General features: G+C 45.1%; 1 protein-coding gene across 1 annotated transcript in view; it reads right to left on the bottom strand.

Moving 5' to 3' along the window:
* Nucleotides 1-27,637, bottom strand: part of trappc9 (trafficking protein particle complex subunit 9) — a 217,845-nt gene that overhangs the window by 13,856 nt on the left and 176,352 nt on the right. The window contains exon 18 of the mRNA XM_056298382.1: nucleotides 25,095-25,192. Within this exon, the coding sequence (XP_056154357.1) occupies nucleotides 25,095-25,192 (98 nt within the window). The remainder of the gene's footprint in view (nucleotides 1-25,094; nucleotides 25,193-27,637) is intronic.

The raw sequence follows: 27,637 nt of genomic DNA, 5'->3' as shown, positions 1-27,637 counted from the left end.
TCTTTTCCTCCTTCCAGCCCCCAGCTGATAACAGCCTGCCTGGCCTCTGTTTCATGGGCAGATGACTTGCGCTGAGGAGGTGGGCGGTTGGAGGGGGGGGGGGTTCTCTGCAGCATCTTGGTCACTCTGATGACAGTGCTGTGAATCAGTCAGGGTTCAAATGATTCCTATGCACAGATGTGTAGATGTGGGCAGGCCTGCAAGCAGTAAGTCTGCATGCACCTTCAGGTCAATTGTCAATTTTAAAAAGGAGGTAAGTGTTTGTTTTTGGCCCATCTCCTCCCACTCACATCTAGAAATCAAGAGCAAAGCGATGCTGGCGTGGGCTGCAGGTAACAGTGCTGTAGCCCAACATCTCATCGCTTTTCTACTCGCCTCATATTTTATTGGTCTAACGCGCTGGACCCCATGTGTGTCCACTACATATGGGGGTCTCAGTATGGTCGATACCCTCATATGCAGGGAGATCAGGGTTTTTTTTGGGGGGGGGGTTATTTCCCCATTCCCCCCCCCCCCAAATTGTATCCGGCCAATTACCCCACTCTTCTGAGCCTCCTGGTCGCTGCTCCAGCCCCTCTGCCGATCCGGGGAGGGCTGCAGACTACCACATGCCTCCTCCGATACATGTGGAGTCGCCAGCCGCTTCTTTTCACCTGACAGTGAGGAGTTTCGCCAGGGGGACGTAGCACGTGGGAGGATCACACTATTCCCCGCAGTTCACCCTCCCCCCCGAACAGGCGCCCCGAACGACCGACCGACCAGAGGAGGCGCTAGTGCAGCGACCAGGACACATACCCACATTCAATTTCCCACCCGTCTGTAGGGACGCCCGACCAAGCCGGAGGTAACACAGGGATTCGAACCGGCGATCCCCCGTGTTGATAGGCAATGGAATAGACCTCTATGCTACCCAGATGTCCCAGAACTACAACTCATTCTTGGTTTTCCACTTCCTTCAATGGGCCACATTGAAATAGGCTACCAGCCGAAGGTAACACAGGGATTTGAACCGGTGATCCCTGTGTTGGCAGGCAACAGAGTAGACCGCCACGCTAACCGGCCGCCCTCCGAGATCAGGGGTTTTGATCATAACATGCATTTTACCCCAGAAGAAAGTGAAAGCATAGATTTTTGCCCTAAAAGGAGCCATGTGATGCACATTGCTTCTTGATGATTTTGTGACCTGGGCATCAGCTTTACCATCTCATCTCAGCGTAATGTAAACATGTTTCAGCTGCAAAAATGTAAGGAAAAAAAAGTAAATGTATATCTATATCTATATATACATACCTAGCATATGCAGTTTGTGCACGAGGACAGTCTCTATCACAAAATATGGCTCACAAAGATTTGGGGAATTGTAGGCTTTTAGTTCGTGCTTGGTGTATGAAAGGCAAGACTGCAGATTGTCCACACACGCTTATGCACAATTTTTGGTTTGGAAATGATAAAACAGCTTCATATAGTAACTACCCCACACTGATGACTGCTGTTTTAGGTGTGTTACAAAGTGAAGTTATAATATGTTTAAAAGATTGTTTTCTGGGCGTCCGGGTGGCGTGGCAGTCTATTCCGTTGCCTACCAACACGGGGATCGCCGGTTCGAATCCCCGTGTTACCTCCGGCTTGGTCGGGCGTCCCTACAGACACAATGGGCCGTGTCTGCGGGTGGGAAGCCGGATGTAGGTATGTGTCCTGGTTGCTGCAGTAGCGCCTCCTCTGGTCGGTCGGGGTGCCTGTTCAGGAAGGAGGGGGAACTGCGGGGGAATAGTGTGATCCTCCCACGCGCTACGTCCCCGATGAAACTCCTCACTGTCAGGTGAAAAGAAACAGCTGGTGACTCCACATGTATGGGAGGAGGCATGTGGTAGTCTGCAGCCCTCCCCGGATCAGCAGACGGGGCACAGCAGCGACCGGGACGGATCGGAAGAGTGGGGTAATTGGCCGGTGTTTTGGATGTCCATCCATCCATCCGTTATCCGAACTGCTGATCCTGCTCTCAGGGTCGCAGGGATGCTGGAGCCTATCCCAGCAGCCACTGGGCGGCAGGCGGGGAGACACCCTGGACAGGCCGCCAGGCCATCACACAGGGCCCGCACACACTCTTCAGATTTATATTAAAGATTAAACAAAATTAATAGGTTGAAAACTACTTAGTAAGCAACCGGCCTCTACCGTTAACTTAAATTGAGCCAGGACTATTCCATTTTCTTGAGATATAAAAAAAGTCCATAACCGAGGTCTATCTGTGTCGACTTTGAATGCAGCTATGAACGGTTATAAAACGGCACAAAACATATCACTGACTTTGTGAGGTCTCAGAACTATAAAAGAACAGATCCGTCATGAAGACAAAGAAGCTGCCCATGAAACTTCGAGATGAGGTTGTTAGGATAAGAATAGCTGCAGAATGTTATGAAAACACTGGCAAAGAAACCATCAAGTCCATTGTAACAATATCGCCCTGCTTTCTGCCCAGTGCATGCTGGGAGAGGCTCCAACCCTCCCACGATGCTGGACTGGATTAAGCAGGTGGAGACAATGGATGGAAGGATAAATGGAAAAAAAAAATATGGCAACACTTAGACACTAACCACATCGCACCATCCTACAAAACTGAGCAACCAGGGCGTCCGGGTAGCACAGCGGTCTATTCCGTTGCCTACCAACACGGGGATCACCGGTTCGAATCCCCGTGTTACCTCTGGCTTGGTCGGGCATCCCTACAGACACAAGTGGCTGTGTCTGTGGGTGGGAAGCCGGATGTGGGTATGTGTCCTGGTCACTGCACTAGCGCCTCCTCTGGTTGGTCAGGGCGCCTGTTCGGGTACTGGGGGAATAGCGTGACCCTCCTATGCACTACGTCCCCCTGGCGAAACTCCTCACTGTCAGGTGAAAAGAAGCAGCTGGTGACTCCACATGTATCGGAGGAGACGTGGTAGTCTGCAGCCCTCCCTGGATCGGCAGAGGGGGGGGAGCAGCGACCGGGATGGCTCAGACAGCGGGGGGTGATTGGCTGGGTACAATTGGGGAGAAAAAGGGAAAACAGCGACTGAGCAACCAGACAAAGGCACTTGTCAGAGAAACGACCAAATGTCACGCCACAATGCTCACCGAGTAGCGCGGCTCAGTGTCTGGAAATGGGGAAACCGTCCAGAGATCAACAATCCCTTCAGCACCTCACCAGCTCAGGACAGCGGTTAGAGCTTGTCCACGTTTGAAAAAAAAAAAAACCCAGTAAGTCATGTCCTGAGTTTGCCATTTGACAAAATCTGAGACCCTCTGGAAGAAGATTTTGTGGTCTGACCAGACCAACTCTGGAGCTCTTTGCACTGAAAGCAAAGAGCTGTTTGGCACAAACCACACAAAGTCCGGCATGCAGGTACACAATCCATTATGTCAAGCATGCTGGTGGAGGCATCACACGATGAGGCTGCTTTCTGCAGGAGACTGGAGAGCCTGTTGCTACGAGGGGCAAGACGGACGGAGCCAAACACGAGCCAATCCACGAGGAGAACCTGCTTCAGTCAATGAAGACATTTGGCCTTAGAGAACAGATTTGTGTTCGGACAAGACAACGGACTGCGGCACACAGCAGAAACCATCAAAGAACGGCTTAAAAAAAGAAGGGGGATTTTCTGACATGGCCCAGCCAAAAACACCGACTCAAACCCCGTTGAAAAACTGCAGCACGGCCTGAAAATTGCTTTCCACTGACGCTCTCCATCTAAATTGGCAGCGTTGGAACAAATCTGCAAGAAGGAGCGGGGCGGAAAATCCCGAGACGATCTGTTTAAAACTCATACGGACACACCTGAGAGGACTCACAAGCGTAATTGCTGCCAAGTCTCTTTCTGGCTCGGGTACCATTAAAATAAATATATATATATATTTTTTTTTTTACAAATTCACTGATAAAAAAAACAAATATACATATATTTAAAATGTTATATTAACATTTACATTATATAATTCATGATATTAATATTATAATATTATATAATGTATGATATTAATACTTGCAATATATCATTTATGATATTCATATTTATAATATATCATTTATAATCCCATGATATTTACAATATCAATATTTTAAAGTATTAAGGATACAAATATAAAAAAAATACAAAAACACGAAGACGTCCTAAAGACGTGAGGAAGAGGGCAGCGAGAAAAAGACGAGACCGTTGGCAAAAAAAGCGTCTTATCGAAGTCTCGTCGCTGCTGCTTTAACAGCCAGCGATGGTGTTGTTTCACAGGGGAGAAGCCGAGACAGATAAGAACGCTGTGTGCGACTGCCTTCTGCCTCAGTGTGTGTGTGTGTGTGTGTGTGTGTCTGTCTGTGTGTATTTGCTACCGCGCGGCTGGCTATTTTTAGCTCACGTGCCAGAGCGTATGGGCGAGCATCCATGGAGGCCTGCACAAAGGCGGTGAGAGCAGGCTGCTATTCTTAGACTGCGGCTGACTCCACGTAACCCTGTTCTCTCCGGTGGAGGAGGAGGCGGTGGCAGCAGCAGCAGCAGCAGCAGCGCCGCATCAATATTCCATTCACTCAGCGTGATGAGCTACAGTAAAACTGCACCGCCATTGCCAATAACTGCAATGGTTCGGGCATCAACGTTATTCCCAAATCTGGGAATCTGCTAATACACTTCCAGATTAAATGTGACAAGTCACGCGGCGAGACATCTTTCCCTCTGTAGCCTGTTAGAAGCCCGAATCCCCGTGAACGCCACACGTCACTATTCGGGCTCTCGTTGCGCCGCATGATGTAATGTTGGGCACACAGCACTATCTCATCGGCGTAAATTAAAGCAAAAAAAAAAAAAGCTCAATGAAGTTACAGTTCACCAGAGGAGGCCTTAAATGTACCTGGCCAGCCGACCACTAAATGAACTTGCGTTCATTAAGAGCGAGGTATCCGTCGCTACTGACACCACCAACACCGACGAAACGCCAATATTCGACCGTAAAGCGGCTCCTGGAGGTGTCGGCTGCTCCTCCTCCTCCTCCTGCTCTGACAGCTAGATTCACACCGGCGATGCGTCTTTGAAAAGGAGCTACAGAAGGAGACGTGTGACAGCACTCGCAGTAATCTACCACCTAAACTGGCCCATCATCTGGGAAGGAATTTATATTTGATAAAAAAAAAAAAAAAAAATAGCAACAACTGAGAAACATATTTTTCAATCCCCAATCGCAAAAGTGTGTCCTCAGAGGACCCCCCCCCTACACACACACACACACAAAAACACTCGCTGACAAGGAAGTGTTCAGAGACGGTAACGGCAAAGTGATGCCGAATCCTCTGCGGCACATCCGGGAGAAGCACACGACACGTCACGGCGGCGGGCCCCCATTGTTCGCTAGAAATACCAACCCCGTCTTCTCTCCGCTGACATTTAGCTGCTTTTTATCACGCCTGACGCTTTACAGCAGACGCACTAAAGGTAGGGGATCGGGGGAAAAAAAGGAAATGCCGAGGCTAAGTTTGGATACCCGAAGTGGTGGAATTTAACCACTTTACATACAGTGCTGGATTGTTCTCCCCGCCTCCTACAGATATTACGTGGAAAGGTGAAAGCCGACTGCCGATTGAAACCGGATTCGTTTGTCCGCTCACGTGTGCGCCGACCCGACCGAGCCAAAAGGCGTGGTGAACAGACGGGGCTGCTGATGAGGACCGTTGCAGTGGCTGCTTAGCTCCTCGAGAGGGCTTTCCTCTTAGCTCCATCTGCTGAAGATGGCGGACGCCAGTGGGACACATTGGGTGCCCAGGAGATGAAGCTGTGACAAAATGGAAAGCCTCGAAGCGTTCTTCGGTCCCCCTAGAAGTGTATAGTGTGTGTGTGGGGGGGGGGGCTACAGGCAATCTGCTGTTGGGAAAGATATTCAGAAGTTGTGACGTTAATGACAAACAACAAGTGGGCATGTAGATGAGCCGAGAGGGGCAGGAAATCACTCCATGTCCCTTTGGCACCATCACTAAACCAGCACTGCCTGTTTGAATGGGTGAGTATTAGGGTAGAGCGATATGTCAAAATTTTCCAATCGGCCACCACCAGTCGAGAGGTCGAGAGGTTAGGCTCAGATTTAAGACTAACTAAATGCAGCAGATAGTCAAACAATTTCTTTGGATTTATTTATTTGTTTTCTATTTTTTCTTTGTGTGATAAGCCCATGATGTGTGTAGGGTCCCCACCCCCCCTTTTCTCCCCAATTGTACTTGGCCAATTACCCCATTTTCCGAGCCGTCCCGGTCGCTGCTCCGCCCCCTCTGCCGATCCGGGGACGGCTGCAGACTACCACATGCCTCCTCCCATACATGTGGAGTCACCAGCCGCTTCTTTTCACCTGACAGTGAGGAGTTTCACCAGGGGGACGTAGCGCGAGGGAGGATCATGCCATTCACGCTATTCCCCCTCCCCCCCTGAACAGGCGCCCCGACCGACCAGAGGAGGCGCTAGTGCAGCAACCAGGGCACATACCCATATCCGGCTTCCCACCCGCAGACACGACCGATTGTGTCAGTAGGGACACCCGACCAAGCCGGAGGTAACACGGGGATTCAAACCACCGATCCCCGTGTTGGTAGGCAACGGAATAGACCGCTACGCTACCCGAACACCCCAATGTGTAGGTTTTTTTAACGCCACATGAATATCTATCCTGCTTTCAGTATAACTCTTCCTTAGCTTATCGTCTGACATCTGTGGTGTCGCCGTTGTTCTGCTGTGTGCACTGCGCTGATGGCAGCATAAACGCGGTCCTCCGGCTTTACCGTCGTCAAGGCTAAACCCTGCGCATCACCAGAAAAAAAACAAAACCCTAATAATGGCACCAAGATAGATGCACACTTGTAAAGGAAAACAGATGACACAAAATGCATTTGTCATTTCAAACACACTTTGGTTTTATGAACCATGCCACTGGTTGGAGCCTCCAAATGAAGAAGCAAGCAGGACTAGCAGAGCTGGTGCAACCCACCTTACCAAGCTTTCACTGTGAGACTGTAGTAAAGTAAGAGTCAGCAATAAATTCTTAGTGCCAACTGATATCTTCCATAAAGGAAATAAATTAGGAGTTGAGTAGAAACAAAATAGTGCACTACTGATTTAAAAAAGAAAAAGAAAAAGAGATGCACATCTTTAACATAGAAATGTCTAAGTGAGTGGTGCCCAACCCTGCTCCTGGAGAGCTACCCTTCTGCCGGTTTTCCCTCCAACCCTGACTTGTGATTCAATTAATGAAGGTCTTGGTCAGTAGGTAGTTAGTAGAATCAGGTATGCTGAATTGGGGTTGGAGTGAAAAACGGCAGGAGGGTAGCTCTCCAGGAGCAGGGTTGGGCACCACTGGCTAAGTCATTTTAAGGGAGGTGGATTGGTTTGAAATATGTGTAAGGTTTCAGGAGATTAGAGTAGAATAGCTCTGAAATCGGTGATTTCACGAGATACACCCACAATACTGGAGTCCGATACTTCAAAACCCAATCAGAGCCCTGCTTACTGCGCGACCTGATTGATTGATGGATGTTATTCGACAATTTCATTTTAAAAACAAACACCGGCTCTGCCGGGGCAGTGAGTGCATACATGAAAGGAAAAGTCAGGGTAACACAATAAAGCCCTACGGCTCATTTCCATTATGGTCCCTTTGGGGACGAGGCGTGTGCAGGGGAGGGGTCAAGACGGCAGATTGGACAGGGCAAGAATGACACAACAATATTAATCAAAACAATAATACAATACAATGCAAAACAATTGTGACCTGTGCCTATGCTGTCACTCTGAAAGTTATTCACTGTATTAACAACATCCATCACTACCTCAGTGCTCCGCTGGACAATGCCTGGCCCTTTTTGCCACTCATTTAATAAAACTAATTCACACTCTAAATGGATAAGGGGCTTGGATAATGGATGGATAATTCACACTCTATACATCAAAAATAATTACACTAATATATCAACATTACATCACAGCCCCCTCAACAGATTATATACACAAGTCCGTGTCTGTACAAAATTAAAATGAATAAGCAACATCAATAAAATACCAAGAAATGAAATAAAGAAAAGGCACCCTTTTGTCAGACACAAAAATCCCACTAGATAAACTTTGAGTCAATTCTTAAGTGCCAGCTTGAAACCTCCGAAGCTGCTTATGATTTTCAGAATTCCTGGCAATCTATTCCACACATTCCACTGCCATGTACAGAAAATGTTCCTTCCCCAGTCCACTCTTAAACCTGGGAGGAGCAAAATCAGTGGAAGTGTCCCCAGTAGAATGGCTGTGAATATCCCTCACCTGGATTATTTTTAGGTATCGAGGGACAGCACCATGCACAATCTTATGTACCATGCATAACTTGATCTGAGACTATCCTGTACTTTCAACCACCCAAAGCTCTCAAAATGAGAAGGGTCAAGGTGAGTTCTTGTAGGGAAATTCAGAATAACCCTAACTACCTTGTTTTGAGAAGTCTGAAGTCTATTTTTTAAGGTACGAAGTTAGGCCATTGTACCATGAAAAGCGGGCACATTCATAATAAGGCTGGACAGGAGCTCCTACCAGGGTCACCATTGCTTTCCTGTAAACAAATGTTGAAATTCTGGCTAAGAAGCGTGTTTTTCGATTGACTTTGGTGAGCACCTTTTCAGTCTGGTCCACTCCTGAAATATGGCTATCCAGAACAGAGCCAAGATAATTGACTGACTCCTTAGCTGCAAGCACAGTATCACCAACAACATTAAACCAGAGGACCTTTTCAGTTCTATCTTTGACCCAAACAGTATGGATTCCATTTTTCCTAAATCAAGTGTTGTCTGTCATCCACCTGCTGACATTAACAAGTTCTGCACTCAGCATACTTTCAACTATGCTTTTATCTTTATGGGAAACCATCACTGCAGAGTCATCTGCATATAAATAGAGTTCACATGAATAGATAGACTTCAGGTCATTTATAAATAAGAGGAAAAAGAGTGGTGCAAGTACACTCCCTTGAGGGACCCCATAATTTATAGACCTAGGCTTCCAATCTTTCAGATAAGAGCTGACCCTTCTGACTGCTGCATCATTAAAACCAATGGCTTTCAGTTTGGACAGTAAAATAGCATGATCAACAATATCAAATGCCTTCTGTAGATCTAACAATGTCATACCACAAAAAAATCCCTTTGTCTACCTCCCTCCTGATGTAGTCAGTTAAATACAATGAAACAGGTGTCGGTGGAGTGGGATTTTTGAAAGCCAGACTGAAATTCATACAGTAAATTGTGAGGACAGGTAGCTGTCAATCTGACTATAAATGATATTCTCAATGATCTTAGACAGTATAAAAAAGATAAAAAACAGGCCTATAGGTTTCATGGTCAAGTTTATTCCCTTTCTTGTAGAGAGGAGTCAATCTGGCAAGTTTAAGATCAATGGGGAAAAGACCTCGCTCTATAGACAGATTTTCAATATGGGTGATGCATGGAGTAATGATTTCAGCCGCATCTTTTAAGAATCTGGCTGCAGTTGCTTTGAAGCAGTTGAGCTTGTTGAGCATCTCAAGCATAACTGCCTCAGACACCTGTGTCAAAGAGAAGCCATCAGCTTGAACCCCTTGCTGAGAGTAGTACTGATAGCCATGGCTCTCATCATATTGTCCTGTCTGGCCAGGTAACTTTTCAACTAGCCTGCTGGCAACTGAGGTAAAATAATTATCAAGACTTTCCACCACCTCCTTCTTATCTGTTGTAACCCTGTTCGAAATATTTAAACTATGTTAATGGTTCTTGTTTTCAGCCTCTCACTGTAACCAAGCTCCTTGAGAGATTTCCAGAGCTTACTTGAGACATTCCTATGTTCCACATTCTGTTCATTAAAATAAGCCTTTTTGGTACTATCTATTAATCCACTTACTTCATTCCTTAACTTTCTGTATTCTGCCCAACTCTAGATTATCCTTATTTTTCCTGCATTTGAAATATTGTTTCTCGTCTTAATAGCCTCCAGAATATCAGCATTCATCTGCCCTCTGATTTATTCTTACCTCTCTTAATGGGACCAGATTGTCTATAGTAGCTTCTAAAAGCATGCATTTAAAAGAACACAATTCTTTATCCATTGCAGTACAATGCAAGACAAGGGACCAGTACATTTTACTCAATGGATGAGTGCGTCTTTGCTATAATTTTTCAGAGGCCTAATTGTTATAGCATTATGGAAGTTCAGCACATTATTCTTAATCTTCCTTGTAAAGAAAACAAAGAAATGGTCACTCAACCCATAATGTGAAACACCACTATTTGCTCCCCTCGCTTTGTCGGACACTAAAACAAGGTCAATAATACTTGGAGTGGAAGTACAAACGTGTGTCGGTTCTTTAATCAGTTGGTGAAGACCAAACAGATGACAAAAATTCCTTAGAGCCTTGTACACAGAAAGATCTGTCGTCAAAACGTCCGTGTCAAAATCACCAGTCATGATCACTTCAGATTTAACGAAGTCCTCACACTTAGTACAAATCTGTTCCAAAAGCTCATAAAAGATTTTCTGATAAGGAGGCCTGTAATAAGCTTCAACTAAAATAGGCTTGAATTTCGGTAAAGGAGTATCGAGCCAAACCACTTCAATTTGTTCATCGATTAGGTCTTCTCTCTGAATAAAGCAATATCCGCAATAAATATAAACACACACGCCTATGCCTTTGCCATTACATTAGTGTGCCCAGCATTCCCTAGTCTAGATTCTTCTTTTTTCTGCCGCGAACAAGATCAGAGTCAGATGCACATGGGATTACTCTAAGGATTACATGATGGATTACACTGGAGAACCTGATATTTTACTTTGTTTTCGAAGATACAAGCTGAAGATACAAGTAGAGAAATTCCCATTTTGCAGTACAGCGATTTAAAGAAAGGGCTACCCACAAACTGTCTGTGGACTACCCACAAACACAAAGTGGCTATACAAACATACTTTGCCAGGAAACTGATTTATTTCATTTGATGAGGTGGTGAAGGATTAACAAAATTGATCTAATATTAATCGCTGTACTGTTTAGTGGTGTGTTTCGAATAACCATGACACTCTAAAATGTAAATTTGAAAATCTAAATCACATTTTTCTTTTGGTCTAATTGTTCAAACTAATTTAGCTTTTTGATGATATATGTACATAGTGGATGCTATTAGTGATGCACAGTGTTGGATGAGAGGCAAGATTTGAGATGGTTTGGACATGTGTGGAGGAGAGATGCTGGGTATATTGGGAGATGGACGCTGAATATGGAGCTGCCAGGGAAGAGGAAAAGAGGAAGACCAAAGAGGAGGTTTATGGATATGGTGAGGGAGGACATGCGGGTGGCTGGTGTGACAGAGGAAGATGCAGAAGACAGGAAGAAATGGAAATGGATGGTCCGCAGTGGCGACCCCTAACGGGAGCAGCCGAAAGTAGTAGTAGTAGTACATCAATTTAAAACTAGCTATAGTGCGCAGTGGAATTCGGAAAGAAACGTGTCATCTTGCCCTTCTTTCAGCTTGCCATGCTCGTTAGCAGTAGTCTATTAGCCACATGACTCTGCACAAGATTTGGGTGTTGTGTGAATTTAGATATTCAAAATGCCATCTACTCTATTCCTGTCACCTGTCTCTGCAAAGTGGATGGAAATGCGGATTGTGTGAGCCATGTTCTTTCACAAGTTAGGATGGTATGCCTAAGATAGAATTTTTCTGGTGAGTGAATTTTACTGCTAATCTTTGTGAGTGAATTTGTTGAATCCAACCTATATGAACTATTAAATGGTTAAACGCAATCTTTTCAGCAATTTAGATGTGGTTGAGTGTAAAGACCACGGATAACTAGACCCGCTAGCCCTTGGCTAACGGGGGGCCGGACCCTTTAGTTGACTGGTTAGCGCAGTCGTCCATGGTGCAGGCGACCCAGGTTTGCTTTCTAGCTGCGGCTGTTCCCGGCTGCCCCCCGAATTCACTACATTGGTCACATGTCCATATGGTGACTGATTTATAGATGTAGAGATACACATGTCTGTTCCACCTAGTGTCTACTATAGTAAGCTAGAGCTGAGCCCGGTTACACTAACCTGCTTGGCTGTCAAACGATCCCCCTTGCACCAACAACTGTGGGGAGATGATCGTGCCGTGACTGGTACATGGGTGCTCATGTTGTCCGATGTAGGTTATATTTCCTGAATGAAGTCTAGATTGCATATTCGACTGTGACTTGTTTGACTCATGGTTAATGCTATGAATGCTTGAGAGTGCACACATTCACCGCTGATTCCCAATGTATTTGTCTATAGGCTCAACCTCAGTGTATATTTTAAGAGCAGTGCATTTCTACATAAAACCTGAGTGTACTGGCAGGACGTCTAGTGCAAAGAGAGATGAAAGGACTCTTCAAGACAGGAATGCAAAACTGACAGCCATCTGTGAAGTATGCTGTGGAATGAATGGTGCAACGAATCCTGTAAAGAGACTCTGCGGCTGAGCTAAAAGATTTCCTCACAGGGATGTTGACCGTTTGCTTGAACACATTCAGCTGAGAGCTGTGAAAGGCTGGCTCGGGGACTCTGGCCTTCACATCTGACAATGAGCTAGTTCACAGACACTTTAGATGGTATTCAAAGTCCAACGTAGAATAACTAACTGAAGGGCAAGGTTGACTGACAATACAAAATGAAATACTTGGCATTCTAGAGTTCAGTTTTATATGAATGTTTGGAGTCTTGTGCCATACGTTGTCCATTTTTATTCATGTTAAAAGAATAAAATAACTTGGGTTCCCTCAGCCTCATTATAAATTGCTCATTAGATAGTTGTAGATTCAGCTACTGAAAGGTCAGGGCTGTCACACAATACAAAAGACTGCATTTTTTTCCCTGGTACTATTTCACATGAAAGAAAATGAAGCATCGACACGAGAGAATGGTGCTTCAGTGCAGTGTAAATTATCCTATTCATTGCTTCTTCAGTCAAGATTAAAAAATAAAAGCTTACTGAAACCATGAATGAGTCATTTCCAGCAAGTGTCAATGGGCACTGTAAAGCATAGTGATACAGATTTTCTTCTTCTTCTTTTTTTTTTGGTCTACTTTCCAAGCTTTGAAGGTATCATTAGAGTCTGAACATTAAGATATTGATGTTGCAATAGCACATTGTTTTGGATTCCTTAATAAAATGAATAAATAAAACATGCATATCAGTAAAAAATTATTTTGATATCGACAATGAAATTGCATGATGGGGCTAACCCCATTCATATTCATTGAAATTCAACACTGTGAACGTCACTTGGCTGAGAATAACGTCATGCCAAGAGTCAAAGAAAGTTGAATCACTTCATCTGGGCACATGTATTGAGAGAAACGTTTCATCACTCATCTGAGTGATCTCGTCAGTCTCAACTGACTGTAGGTGTCCCCACCCTTATAAACAATACAGTGGCATAACGACCGAAACCAAAAATCAGTTTCATATGCCATGCCCATTAACTAGAGTTACAATGGCCATGTGTACTAGTCACAGAGGATTTGGAAGTAGCTGCAATCACAGCATTGTAAAATAGTGACAGATGTAAGTAACCCTAGCGCCCCCCCGGTTCAGGGATGGTCGTTCCCTCTTCACATAGATGGCCTCTGACTCGCTGTTCAAACCAGTGCTCCTCCCTATCAAGGATGTGCACATCCCCATCCTTGAAAGAGTGGCCACTGGCCTGTAGATGGTGTAGACTGTGGAGTCCTGGCTTCATGTGTTAGCTTTTCTGTGTTGTGCCATCCTCTTGGCCAGCGTCTGTTTGGTTTCCCTAATGTACAAGTCACGGCAATCCTCCTGGCACTTAACAGCGTACACTATATTGCTGTTTGTGCCGGGGGACCCGATCCTTGGGGTGGACCAATTTCTGGCACAGCATGTTTTGGGGTTTGAAAGCAACTGAGACATGGTGTTTGGAAAATATACGTCTCAACTTTTTCAACACTTCTGCCACATACAGAATCGCCACTTGTTTATATTTAGCCAGCTGTTGTCCTTCTCCCGTCTTCGATCGGCTGGTGCACTGTTTGGGCGTCTTCCTGGCTTTGACAAACGCCCAGTTAGGATAACCACACTTAACCAGGGCCTGTTTAATGTGGGATTCCTCCCCTTCCCCAGCCGCTGTGTCAGTGGGGACGTTGTCAGCTCGGTGGTGCAGCATCCTGATGACTCCTAGTTTGTGCTCCAGTGGATAATGAAGGTTTATCACACAAAAGAACCAAATGACCCACAAAATAATTACAACTCTACATCCTCTCTGCGGTCTCTTGTGCATTGGAAGGAGGGGATATGTAAAGAAAAATAAAAGGTGGCATCATTGTGCGGAGTCTGACAGCAGTGTCTGGGAGCCTCATAGAGATCCAAAACATCAGAGGGGACATTCTCATTCTGATGTGCTTCACTTCTCTTTTTCTTTTGCCGGTAATGAACATCAACGAGGGGGTAAGGACCTTGTGAAAGACGAGTCTCTGAGTGATGTGAGAAGATGAAAGCAGCTCTCCGTTACTCTCCCATACTCCCTTCTCACTGCATATATCTCCCTAGTCGGGGAAATGAGACAAAGTGCACACACATACACTCGTGGACAGGAAAATGTGCATGCACACACACTCACAAACTCACACACACCCTACATACAATGCAAAATCAGTTGATTTTGTCTACATTCCAACAGCAGTCGATGAAGTTAAGAGTACCTTACTCTTCAAATAAAGGTTTTCTTCCCCTTTCTGTTCATGTAAGAGCATAAAAAAAGCTGTACGGAATCAATTAAAACCGGTTTGCTGCAGTTTGCCAATGTGGCTGACTGACGTTCAGCCGACTCATCTGTGTGGTCTTTGGATTGAGCCTTAGCTCAGGAAGTCTTGGCTGAAGACTCCAGAATACATCTTGCACCTGACACCTCATTCATCACCGAACGTGAGAAGAAATACGAAGTGACAGGGCCATCTGACTTTGAAGGGGACGAGGTGAAGAGACATGCACAATATGCTCTAGCATATGGAGGGAACCGCGGTGCACGGCCTTGCTCCTCTCTGCACACAATTCTGCCGCAGTCTGAATAACCTTTGTATGCTTGCTTACGCACGTGTTTCAGGGAAATTATCAGCAATCCACCGAGACTGAGCCGAAGACCACTGAGGCATCCAATTCTCTGTGCGAGTACAAGGTGCAGCGAGCACTTGTAGAAATCCGCTATCAAAGGAATCGATATACTGGAATCCCAGCTAATCTGGCGATAATCAATTAAATGCCTGTCAGGCCGTGGCGCAAATCTCTGCGAGACTGCTGCAGTGATTGGACAGAGTCAAGAGCAACGGCTGCTTGTGTAGGGAATGAAATGAAATGTCAGTCAATGTACGGAGAAGAGATGGATCGCCATGCATGCACCTGCAGCTGCTGATGTACTGGACTATGAAACAACAGCATTTCGCTTGATATTGAGTTTAAACGTCAGCAAAATCCATATCAACTGGTAATGTCTAAGACCGTTGATACATGTTTTTCAGTCTCCGAGACCTATTGTATCATACCGTATCAACTTCGCCAGACACCAGGTTTCTGATACCAATAATCTCAGACCTTGGTTAAACTTGTCATTTCACTGCGGCTTTTGTCACAGTAACAAAATGTGGTGCATCCACACGAGCAAAATGTGATCTCTTTGGTGGGATCCGATTCCCAAGACACCCACACAATATTAAAATAACTAAATCTCAAAATGGCACTGGATATGTGGGAAGTTGTTGCTTTTCCTTGTGTAACACATTTATTTGGCGTTACATGAGGTTGACTTAGACAACAGCGGAAGTGGAATGTACCCAGATACCCATATACATAGCATCCATTGCACGTTGTCCATCTTGGGAGAGAGATTCCTCCTCCGTTGCTCTTCATGAGGTTTATCCTGAGGATGGGATGTTGTGTTGCTGTAAAGCGCCTTGAGGCAAATTTGTCATTTGTGATATTGGGCTATACAAATAAAATGGACTTGACTTGACTGTGCTCCTCCACACAGCATCTGTGGAGATGAGAATGAGGATCCAACAAGTCAGCACTTAGTGGGACTTTCTTTCCCTGAAAAGTTCATCGAAGCAGGTCGGTTGCATACCTTCTGTGTACAAAATCAGACCTTTGATTAAATTTGCGAACCGCTTCACCCCTTTTATGTTGCCAGCATACCCACCTCTGTTACTCTGTGCTCGTGCTTAAGCAAATGGTAACTGCCCCCTAGCGGTTTGCAACTGGATGCTGCTCCATCACTGCTGCCAATGTATTTGCATTGGCTTAAGTATCAGCTGGGGATCACTGTCCATGTGTTAGATGCCCTGCGCTCCTTACTCCCAGAGGCAAACAATAGATTTAGTGAGAATGAGGGTCAATATAGGCAGGGTTTGGTAATGTGTTTCCACATTTTTACCCCCCACCCACACACACACACACACCGATGAAAGTGTCAACCATGCAAAGTTACAACCAGCTCATCCGCAGCAGTTAAGGGTTAGGTGTCTTGCTCAGGGACATCTCAAAACTTTTGCCGGGAGGAGCCGCGGATCGAGCCGGCAACCCTCCAGTCTCCAGATGACTTACTCTACCTCCTGCGCTACTGCCTAAATTGTTATTAGGTGTAGTAGGGCTTTGTTTTATTTGCTATATTATGGAGCACTGAAAGTACTTTCTTCAGGAAAATTTTCCGCATAACTAGTTGTAACTAATAACTAGTTGTAAGCTCTTGCAAATAAAATTGTTGCAAAAAAATAAGGACAAAGATGTTGCAGCGCAAGACGACTGTTGAGTTTTGTTTCTGTACTATGTGTTGAACAATGACAAACTGCTCTCTCTATTAGGACAAAGACTATTGATTGCTCCCCTTCTTTCCAGAGAGCACTACATATACATACCCAGCTTGCTGCTGCAGCGCTTTGTTCACAACGCCAGTTGGAGGCCGGTAGAGAAAGATGGGAAACGAAACATGTTTTACTGACTGTAATTTGAATTTACCAAGTTAAATTCAGGTCATTGTAGTTTTGACCCCACAGAAAGAGGAAAGCAAAGAAACAACTAAAAGAAAACAGCTGTACGGATGGTAGTAATATTCCTTTCCCTGTGGTGGAGTAGTCGAGGAAAAAACTAATTGCACATTTTGAAGATGCCAAATAGTCACCCTTTGTTGACTTCCTGACCTGTATTAATCTTAACAAAACCCCTGTTCTTTCTCCACAGTGAGGAATAGGATGGTAAGCAGCCAGCCGGAGTACGAGTTAATCTAGGGGGTGGATTCCCCTCCGTCAGAACAAAGGAAAGACAGGATCACCAGAAAGCTTAATTCCATCCCTGAAGTATCTGCCAGGGGAGACCCTGACCGTGGCGAGCTCCATTCAGACATCTTACTATGAAGCTGTGCGTCTCCACCTGAAAGAGCTATGCGATGCACACATCATTAGAGAGTCTCAAAGCCCATGTGCTTCACCAATAGCTGCTATGAAAAAGAAAAAAATGGTCTGATACGCCTATACGTGGATTACAGGAAGCTAAACAATCAGACTATCAAGGATGCTTATGCTTTGCCAATATTGAGAAACCTTTTCCACTCTGACAGGATCCAAGTGGTTTTTGGTCATGGACTTGGAGGTCAGGTTACCATTAGGTAGAGATGGAAAAGGAAGACAAGCATAAGTCAGCCTTCATGACACCCATGGTATTCCAGGGTTTCATTAGAATGCCACAAGGAGTGACCAATGCTCCAAGTACTTTCCAGAGAGTCATGGAGTATGGGCTCATTAAATCTCACAGAAGTCATTGTGCTCTCTGACACCCTTGAAAAACATGAGGAGCGGCTCTTGTGAGTTTTAAACAGGCTGAAGGGATTTGGTCTCAAGTTGTCACCAAGGAAGTGCCAATTTTTTCAGAAGTCAGTAAGCTACCTGAGATATTTAGTCCCTGAGGATTGAGTAATAACTGACCCTGGAAAGATAGCTGCATTGACCACTTGGCGTAGACCTCAGTGAGCTGAAGTCATTCCTAGGGTTCACTTGATATTACAGGAGGCTTGTGAAGGACCATTCCAAAACGGCAAAGCCTCTCAATGATCTCACTGCCGGTGATGTATCTGCAAAGAAGAAGTCAAACCTTCACAAGTCCTTCCCTAGTAATGACTTGAAACAGCCATTAAGTGGAAACCATCATATGAAGAGGCATTCAAAACGCTCATTGAGAAGCTGACAACTGCACCAGGGCTTGGTTTCGCTAATCCCAGGAAACCCTACAGTCTGCATAATGATGCTATCTTACATGGACTTGGTGCAACTCTGTATCAAGAACAAGATGGTCAAATAAAGATCATCACTTATGCCAGCAGACAACTGTCAAACTGTGAATGAAGGTATCCCACACACAAGCTCAAGTTCCTTGCTTGACCAAGTTAAGAAGTCGCATTCTTCAGTTAAGAACAAGTTAAGAGCAAGAGCAAATCTTGACCAAATGGTCAAGTACCTTCCTCAGAGATGAGTCAGATAACTCCTTGTTAGGTTGTACATGCAGGGATGGATGCAGATTTTTTTTTTGGGGGGGGTGTAACCCACAGTAGTTGCCTCAGCAATTAAAACGTTAACTTACAGTTGTAATACTGAAGGTTTGCCAGAGGGGCACTCTAACAGGTGTTTTGGAATGAGCCTTTTCCTGAGCTCTCTAGACTCCATGTGAAATTGAACAGAGCATAATGGCCATCACCATGAAGCATTCATTGTTTATCTAAAGTATTATTAATATTTCATTAAGGAGCTTTATTTTATAGTTGAGTAAAACAAACTCCTGATGAAGAGACCTTGTGTTATTGCCACGGTCCTTTTGCAAAATCCGTGTTGGATCTCCAGTGAGTCATTTGATGTATCTTGCTGATAGTTAGCCTACACACAATAGGCTAAGAGGTTAGAAATATGAAGGCATGGGTTTTATTGCCCTGAAAGTATTTAGCATGATTTAAGACCAATTGGAGATAAATGTAAGAAAGAGTGTTATTTTGTGAGGTAAGATTTGTGAGTTAATTTGTGATGAATTGAATTTGTTGATGCAAATGGGGCTAACTATCTGGTGTGGGTTTATTAGGCTACATGCTGAAACATAATTTCATCCAAGAGCTAACTGTGAAGGTTACCTTCATTTTATTTTTGTGGTATTTTTTTGTGTGGTATTTTGTGGCTTATCTGCCCACATGAAGAGTTTGATTTTTTTTTTAAATGCAGCTGTGAATAAAGAAATAAAGAATTATCTTCCCGGGTAGAAATAACAAAAGAAACATTGAGCTCTGAACATTGACTGACCTAACTTTTATTTTTATGACTGGAAAAAACCAACAACCGGTTGACATTGGGGTTTATCATAATTATTTTTGTTTATTTTTTTCTACGATGTTTAATTCTCTTGTGTGAAAAAATAAATTAAGTGCCAACGTTTACTTTGTCTACAAGAGATAACGTAGCTGTGCTTCATTCACTCCTAGAGCAAATCCGAGACAGATAGTGGTCTTGATCCCTGAATTCCTCCCTCTAGTCGCCTCCTCACACACTACTGGCACTGCTGCTGGTAGTCCATCGAGTCCGGTGATGACATCCTTCCTCATTAACGGTGTGTTCTTTGATGACTGCAGACTCCAATCCACCAGTTTTTATTGCACGTTGGGCATATGAAGTCTTGAGTTAGTGGGGGCAAAGCATGGTTGTGTGTCTCCTTAGTCTGCTGTTTTTTCGCATTCCTCTCCATTTCCAGCTGTTCTATACCTCTGTGGCAGATCTCCCGCCAGATGGAAAGGTTGATGGCAGCTTGCTCCAGTCTCAAAGGCTCAATACAACGCTTCTTCAGCGATGTTTTTAGTTGGTCTTTGTATTGCTTCTTCTCACCACCTGTGGACCGGTGGCCCAGATGAAGCTGTCCATACTGGACTTGATGTGGCAGGTGTTCTTGAGGCATCCTGATGACATGCCCAAACCAGCACAGTTGGTGTTCAGTGACCGTGGATTCTGTGCTCTTGCAGTTTATCCTAGCAAGAATCTTGGCATGGGGAACACGGTCACGCCACGTGATCACCATGATTTGCTGCAGACATCTTATGTGGAACCGCTCCAGCAACCTTAGGCGGCAGCTGTATGTGACCCAGACTTCACAGCTGTATAGGAGAGTTGTGATGCAGACGACTTTGTAAACGGCAATTTTGGTGTGCAGGTGGAAGTGTTTGTTTTGGAAGACCTTACGTCAGAGTTTGCCGAAGGCTACAGAGGCTTGTTTGATTCTATCATGGGTTTCGTGATCAGGTTTGCAGATATGTACCATTCACCTACTGTATGTGGCTGTGTATAATATGTTCTATAACATGTTCTGTATCACTGTATTGTTTCATTGTATTGTTTCTCCTGTTGTCCATATTTGTATTTTGCTGCAGAGTTTCTACATATTGTACCGAAACTCCACCGGCCTTGGTCGTGTGGCTAATAAACACTCTATCTAACAATCTATCTATCTATCTTGATGTGAGCAACACTATAAATCATAAGCGGTACATGTGAAAATGAAATAGAGTGTTCGTCTGTTTTACGGTCGAATTTCCAATGCAGCTGCGATACCAGCTGTGCTTTTTGTACATGTGAAAAACACTTAGCATCTGCAACAGAACCCCTGCTCCAACATCATTAGACAATCCATCAGTGCTTCCAAATGTTGTGTTTTCTTTTCATTGTTTTGGGCAGTGAAGATTTTTCTTTTGGATTTATTTATTTATATTTGTTTGTCTTCATTTCTGTGGTGGAAATGAATCTATGAAATGCCTCTGTCTCCTGTCTGGATGTATCTGAACAGAGATTCATCCACCCCCCCCCCTCCCTTTTTTTTTCCCTCTCATAAAACGGCATCCTTTCCCTGTGGAGGGGGGCGTATGACTCACTGCTGTGTACCCCTGACTCACGGCTGAGGATGCTCTGGAGAGAAAGCAGTGACAGGAATCATAGTGGAGTACTTTGTAGGAGGAGTTGACCGATTATCGGCCTGGCTGATTCGGCATTTTCATGATTGTTATTGTTGTCAGGAATTGTTATATTTTTATCAGATTAGCAATAAAATAAACTGATTTAAAATTGCATTACTATGACTCTGATGAAGCCGCCTCTCTCTGTCTGTAGTCACCACTCTGTAGTCTCAAGCAACGTCCCGCCCACAAGCACTATCTGATTGTTTACAGGTCATGCGTAATAGCATTTCAACACGCATTTGCAGACTGGCGCAGCTCCGGTGAGTGAGCGGAGCTGTGTTTCGAATGTAAGGCAGCAGATATTGCTGAAGTTGCGACAAACATCACAATCCTCTACGCTGAAATCGCAAAAACACCACAATCTTACGATCCATTTCTGTTATGACAAGCATGCCCAGTTTCCCAGTTACACCACTGAAAATGCCTGAATAATGCACTTTCCATCCATCCATCCATTATCCAAACCACTTATCCTGCTCTCAGGGTTGCGAGGATGCTGGAGCCTATCCCAGCAGTCATTGGGCGGCAGGCGGGAAGACACCCTGGACAGGCTGCCAGGCCATCCCAGGGCGGGCCGACACACACACACACACACACACACACACACACACACGTATGGCCGATTCACCTGACCACAGTCCGAAGACATGTAGTCTTTGGACTGTGGGAGGAAACTGGAGCACCCAGAGGAAACCCACACAGACACGGGGAGAGCATGCAAACTCCACACAGATAATGACCCTGGACATCCCCCAAGATTGAACTACCCCGGGGCTTGAACCCAGGACCTTCTTGCTGTGAAACTACCCCGATAACCACTGCTCCACCGTGCCGCCCCATAATGCACTTTGTCATGGTGATATACACTTAGCTATAACGACATAACTGTAGCAATTCATAGTTTTCAGTCACATGACTGGCTTGGAGCCCTGGCGGGCAAAACAAAGTTCCCGCGTGGCGGCCAACGGTGGAAACTCAGTAGAGCAGCACAGACCTGTCATTTTTCCAGCTGTTCCAAGCAACGACTATTTGGATCACCTTATGAAAGAAGAAAAACAAAGATATATTAACAAACTACAGGTGTTGGGCACTTATGATCCATATACAGCACCCGCCGCAGTATTTCAGTCTCTAAAAACAGCGAAGTCCCTGCCAGAGCTCCAATTTGGCGATGTTTACATAATATATCTTGCGGAGAATCCCTCTCCTTACACCGCCGCCAGGATGAAAGCTTGAGTACAGACAGTTAAATGTATTTTCGTTCTGGATGGATCAATAATGCTGCCGTTTGGGAAGCGCTTTGCCTGCCAGGTGGGCGTTCCAATATGAATGTGACGTCACGTGACAACTATGGATAGCTGTGTCTTTGACCAACGTTGGTGCCAGTGTGAGTGGAACTTATTTTAGCTACCATACTGCGAACGTAATATCACTCGCTTGTACAAGTTGGTGTTTTACATGTTACTAGTGCAGTTCCCGTTCATCCAAACTTCACTCTCAACATTCGAAGGAATATGGGTGCAATCCCCCTCCGATCACACAGTGGGTTGCAATGGCAGAGTGGCGGCGCCATTCGTGCTTCCGCTCATTGACTCCTTGGGAAGTGAAGAAGCAGAATATATTGAGACTAATTTCTAGTGCTGCACGATTCATCTAATCACAATCGTGATGTCAGCCTGTGCAATTATACAACCGCAAAAGGCTGCGATTCAATTCAATAATAAAATGTGTGTGTGTGTGAATGTCTGTTTATGTGCAGTCTGCATGTCTACGCCCATAATTAAGAGATGACCAATCAGTTTCTGTTTAGGCAGTGAAGCGTGTGCAGTCTACGGTCACATGACTATCCGGTGTGCTGTGTGCAGACCAGAAAGAGGAAAAAAATGGATACCAACGTCAACAAACAGGTTAACGCTGATGAACTGGTGGTCAACAAAAAAACAAAAAACAAAAACAAAAACAAAGAACGCAACCTCTGTTATAAGGCGACATTTTGGATTCAAGCTCAGCGACACTGAGCAGAAAGAGGTTTTGTGTAAAATATGCAAAATGAAAAGCGCTTCAGGTCGCGGCGACATGACAAATTGGCATTATTTGTATATGTATAAATTTGTTTATTATATTGCAATCGCAATATTGTCCACAATAATCGCAATATGACTCTTTCACCATATCATGCAGCTATACTAATTTTGCTGAAAACTTTACTGCTTGCAGCTTTCTCGAGAACCGCTCATCCAGACAATTTCACACTCGACACTGCAATACCTTGGGTCCCCAGCAATACACCCGCCAAGTGTAGAGTCGATCTGATGAAGGGTTGTCGAGAAAACCCTGTCCCTTATATAACGGGGTCCTCCTGTATTGAATCAGTAAGCCACTTTACGGACACTGTATTCTTGCAGTGAATGTGTCCTCTGCATTTAACACATCCTGCTGTACAGGAGCAGTGGGCAGCTGCAGCGCCCAGGGACCAACTCCAGCTCTTCTTTCCATTGCCTTGCTCAGGGGCACAGGCAGGAGTATTAACCCTAGCATGCATGTCTTTTTGGTGGTGGGAGGAAACCGGAGCACCCAGAGGAAACCCACACAGACACGGGGAGAACATGCAAACTCCACACAGAAAGGACCTGGGACGGCCTGGGGTTCAAACCCAGGACCTTCTTACTGTCAGCGACAGTGCTAACTACTGGGCCACCATCCTGTATTTTCGTAGACATCGTTTCATATATACACTAGGTTTTCAGAGTGCTGAGAGTAGCATAGCATCAAGTAAAATCAAACCAGTCATACAAGCCGAGTATAAAAGTTTAAGTTCAGCGGTGAGACGCAGACCGACAAGCTCTGCGTGCTGTGTGAGACTGGACGTCAGCGTCATGCCGTCATCACTGCCATTAGGTCTAACTCAGTGGTCGCCTTGTACAATTAAAAATAGCACCCTCGGTCGCTCGCAGTTGCTGATGGACTTCATTTGTTTGGGATGGAGAAAATGTTATGTTTGTGATGTTTCACACTTGTTTGTGTCAAAACCAATCAGTATTACAAATCCAAAGTATAACACAAATATTTGTGTTACACTCAATATTGTAAGTGCTTTTGTTATTTTGTCTCGCAATAAAGCACGTCAAACCATGTGTATCAGTGTATTGGATTCTCAAAAAATCATTACATCATCATGAGCACTTTATTTCTGACTTATCAGTTATGGGCATTGCTGTTGGATTTTTTTCTCCTCCATTGTGTTCAGTTGTTCTGGTTTATGCTTTCTAGTTCAACTGTGCCAACTCTGATAATGTTGCTTTTCTCTTGACTGTAATTGACCCTTTTTTATTGTTTAAACTGTAGTACTGTTTTGCAGAGACTGTCCTCCACCAAAAAACGACCCCGTAGGTCGTTTGTACAAGCAGCTTGTTACGACCTACAGTTACGCTATAAGCTGCTTCCTCGCGGTCCTCTGTAATTATAACACGTTACTTTCCCTGTAACAATAAGCGATCTCCTTCCATAAGTTGTCGCGAGAATGAATATTAATAAAAGCAAAGTTTAATGTCACATAGCGGTTATAATGTCCACGCTAGCTGACTTGCTAACTTTTGGCTAACGTTAAGTTAGCTCTTATGACGTCATTCATAGGTAAACATACTGCCAATAGCAATCTTAGTTACTATACTAGACGGCGAAGCAACACAAAAACGCACTGACTACATAGCCTGTTGTTCTGAAATTGTTTTAAAAACCCACAATGCACATAGGCAAAAAGTATCTGTAGCATATCTCCTGCCGCCAATAGGGGGCGCTAATTCAGGAAATGCTCCTGTGGCTCATGTTAGAGGCCAAACCGACCTATGTGGTCGTATGGGTTGGAGGACTTGCTGGTTTTGCATTCTATCATTTCACAAATTAGATAAACTTACGAGCTTTGGAAGACACTTCGTAGGGCTAAATCTCGAGATACAACATGGCAACTTTGTAGTGAATAACCTAAATCTACTGAATGTGATCTGAGTGGGCGTTTTACTCACCTCTGGCACTCACTGGCATGCAGCACCAGGTCTTGATTGTTCTTTGCACTGATGGTAAGCTCGTGCTCCGTGGAGTTAAAGATGTCAAGCAGGAGATGACACTGGCGGGTACTGTGAAAAGATAAAGCAACATTAAATCAACATTTATAATCCTTCCATCCATTATCCAAACTGCTTATCCTGCTCTCAGGGTCGCAGCAGCCCACCCCAGCAGTCACTGAGCGGCAGGCAGGGAGACACCCTGGACAAACTGCCAGTCCATCACAGGGCCAACACACACACACACACACACACACACACACACACACACACACACACACACACACACACACACACACACACACACACATTCACACCTAGGGACAATTTAGTACGGCCGAATCACCTGACCTACAAGTCTTTGGACTGTGGGAGGAAACCGGAACACCTGGAGGAAACCCACGCAGACACGGGGAGAAGATGCAAACTCCACACAGAGGATGACCTGGGACGACCCGCCAAGGTTGGACAACCCCGGGGCTAGAACCGAGCACCTTCTTGCTGTGAGGCGACCACGCTAACCACTGTGCCACCGTGCCGTCCCAATTTATAAAAGGGGACAAATATAAAGTACAGTGTATTCCATTGTGAAAGATCCAAATACACATATCCACTCCCACATCAGCTACCAAATTTCAGATATGAAATTGGATAGGCAAACAAACAACAAAGAGGCTGTAGTTTAGCTGCTAGCTGTTTCAGGCTGCCACCTTCATGAGATTCAGCTTCATGAGATCGATAACTGCTGTTTATTCTCTTACTATCTCTTCTCTATATTCTGCCATAACCTCTTCATTTGTCCTATTGATTTCGCTATTTTCTGTGCTTAGTTCACTTATCGCTACATTCTCTAGTTTTCTTTCTCAAATGAATTGTGTTTAGTGGGCAGCCTTTTACTTCCTAGTTTGTTTGCTAGCTCTGAGCTTAGCCTAGCTTAGCTGTTAACTCTATTGCATTTGCAGTCAAAGTACTCTCGTTAAAGCGATGGTGTGTGGTGACTGTTCTCAGTTACAGATAGGTTGTCTCTACTAGCGAGACGTGTCCGTGAGTTAGAGCAGCTTCTTTTGGCTAGGATTACATTAGACCTGATGGGCACTCCAGATAGCCTTAGCCCCGGGCCTGACAGCAGACCTGCTATTGTTAGCACTAGCTCAGCCTCATCGGCAGATGCGGTGAAGTTTGTCTCTGTTTACCGGCATGGGAAGGCTCACAAGAGCAAGCCACGTAGGGACACCACCTAGCCATTTGTTCAGGCTTGTGGCTGACACCTGAGTTAAAATTTAATCTCAGGACGTACCACATATTTGACTGACCACATTAACTCGGTGGACAACCACATCGAGTTTACCAGGGAGGATGTGAAAAATGACAAATTAGCTTTGTTAGAATGTGACACTGCGATTGGTGATGGGGGACATTTCGTCACCTTCTTAAAATAATGGCCTAAGTCATATTTTCAAGTTTTTCAAAAAACAGAATAAACTGAAGCAAATATAGAATATATGATATTTCTTAATCATTTCACACAAAAAGGTTACGACACTATATGACTATTGACGACGATTTGATAGTTGAAATTGGCCCATCCCAAGAATCTGGTCCCCAGGCAAAAACAGAGCAATATAGTGTATGCTGTTAAGTGCCGGAAGGCTTGTCATGACTTGTACATCGAGGAAACCAAACAGATGCTGGCCAAGAGGATGGCACAACACAGAAGAGCTAACACGTCAGGCCAGGGCTCTGCGGTCTATACCCATCTACAGGCCAGTGGCCACTGTTTCAAGGAAGAGGATAGGGAGGAAAAGTGGTTTGAATGGGGAGTCAAAGAGGCCATCTATGTGAAGAGGGAATGGACATCCCTGAACCGAGGGGGGGGGGCGCTAACAGTACATCTGTCACCATCTTACAATGCTGTGTTCGCAACTATTCCCCAATCTTCTGTGAATAGTACACATGGCCATTGTAACTCTAATTACCACTGGCTTCCGGTGTGGGAAGATGGCTGCGCGAATTCGTATTTGCAGCGGCCTCACCCAGTGCCGGTGTCGGAAGATGGCGGCGCGAATTCACATTTGCGGCGGCCTCACCCAGTACCATCCATGCAGTGTCTTTGTCCACTTCTACGTGTAAGTTTTGTCTTCGTTTGATGGCTGGAAGAGCTGGCGCTGGATTGGCTGGGAGAGCGGGGCAGGCTAAGCTAACTGTTAGCCCCCGCAGACTGGCAGTTCTGATAACACACCGAGTGCGGTCTGGCGGCAGCTTCACCTGGCACTGACGGTGGTGTTGTGAGGAGTGTGGGGAGATGTGTTGAGGGTTTCTGGGTGGGAGAGCTGATGCTGGATCGGCTGGGAGAGCTCGGTCTGCTTCGTCTGGTGGGCCCGGGGACCACAGCCCCTGCCTGGAGATGAGCCCAAGGAGGAAATGCCAAGGGCGGTCTGACAGGACGCGGAAGTGGAGCGGGCTAAGCTAACTGCTAGCTCATGCAGACTGGCCGTTCTGACAGTCATCCTGGCTGGC

Source organism: Lampris incognitus, chromosome 18, assembly GCF_029633865.1.
Source record: "Lampris incognitus isolate fLamInc1 chromosome 18, fLamInc1.hap2, whole genome shotgun sequence".
NCBI classification, from domain to species: Eukaryota; Metazoa; Chordata; class Actinopteri; order Lampriformes; family Lampridae; genus Lampris; species Lampris incognitus.
Note: the sequence above shows the minus strand (reverse complement) of the source record. Positions and strands in the feature narration are given on the sequence as shown.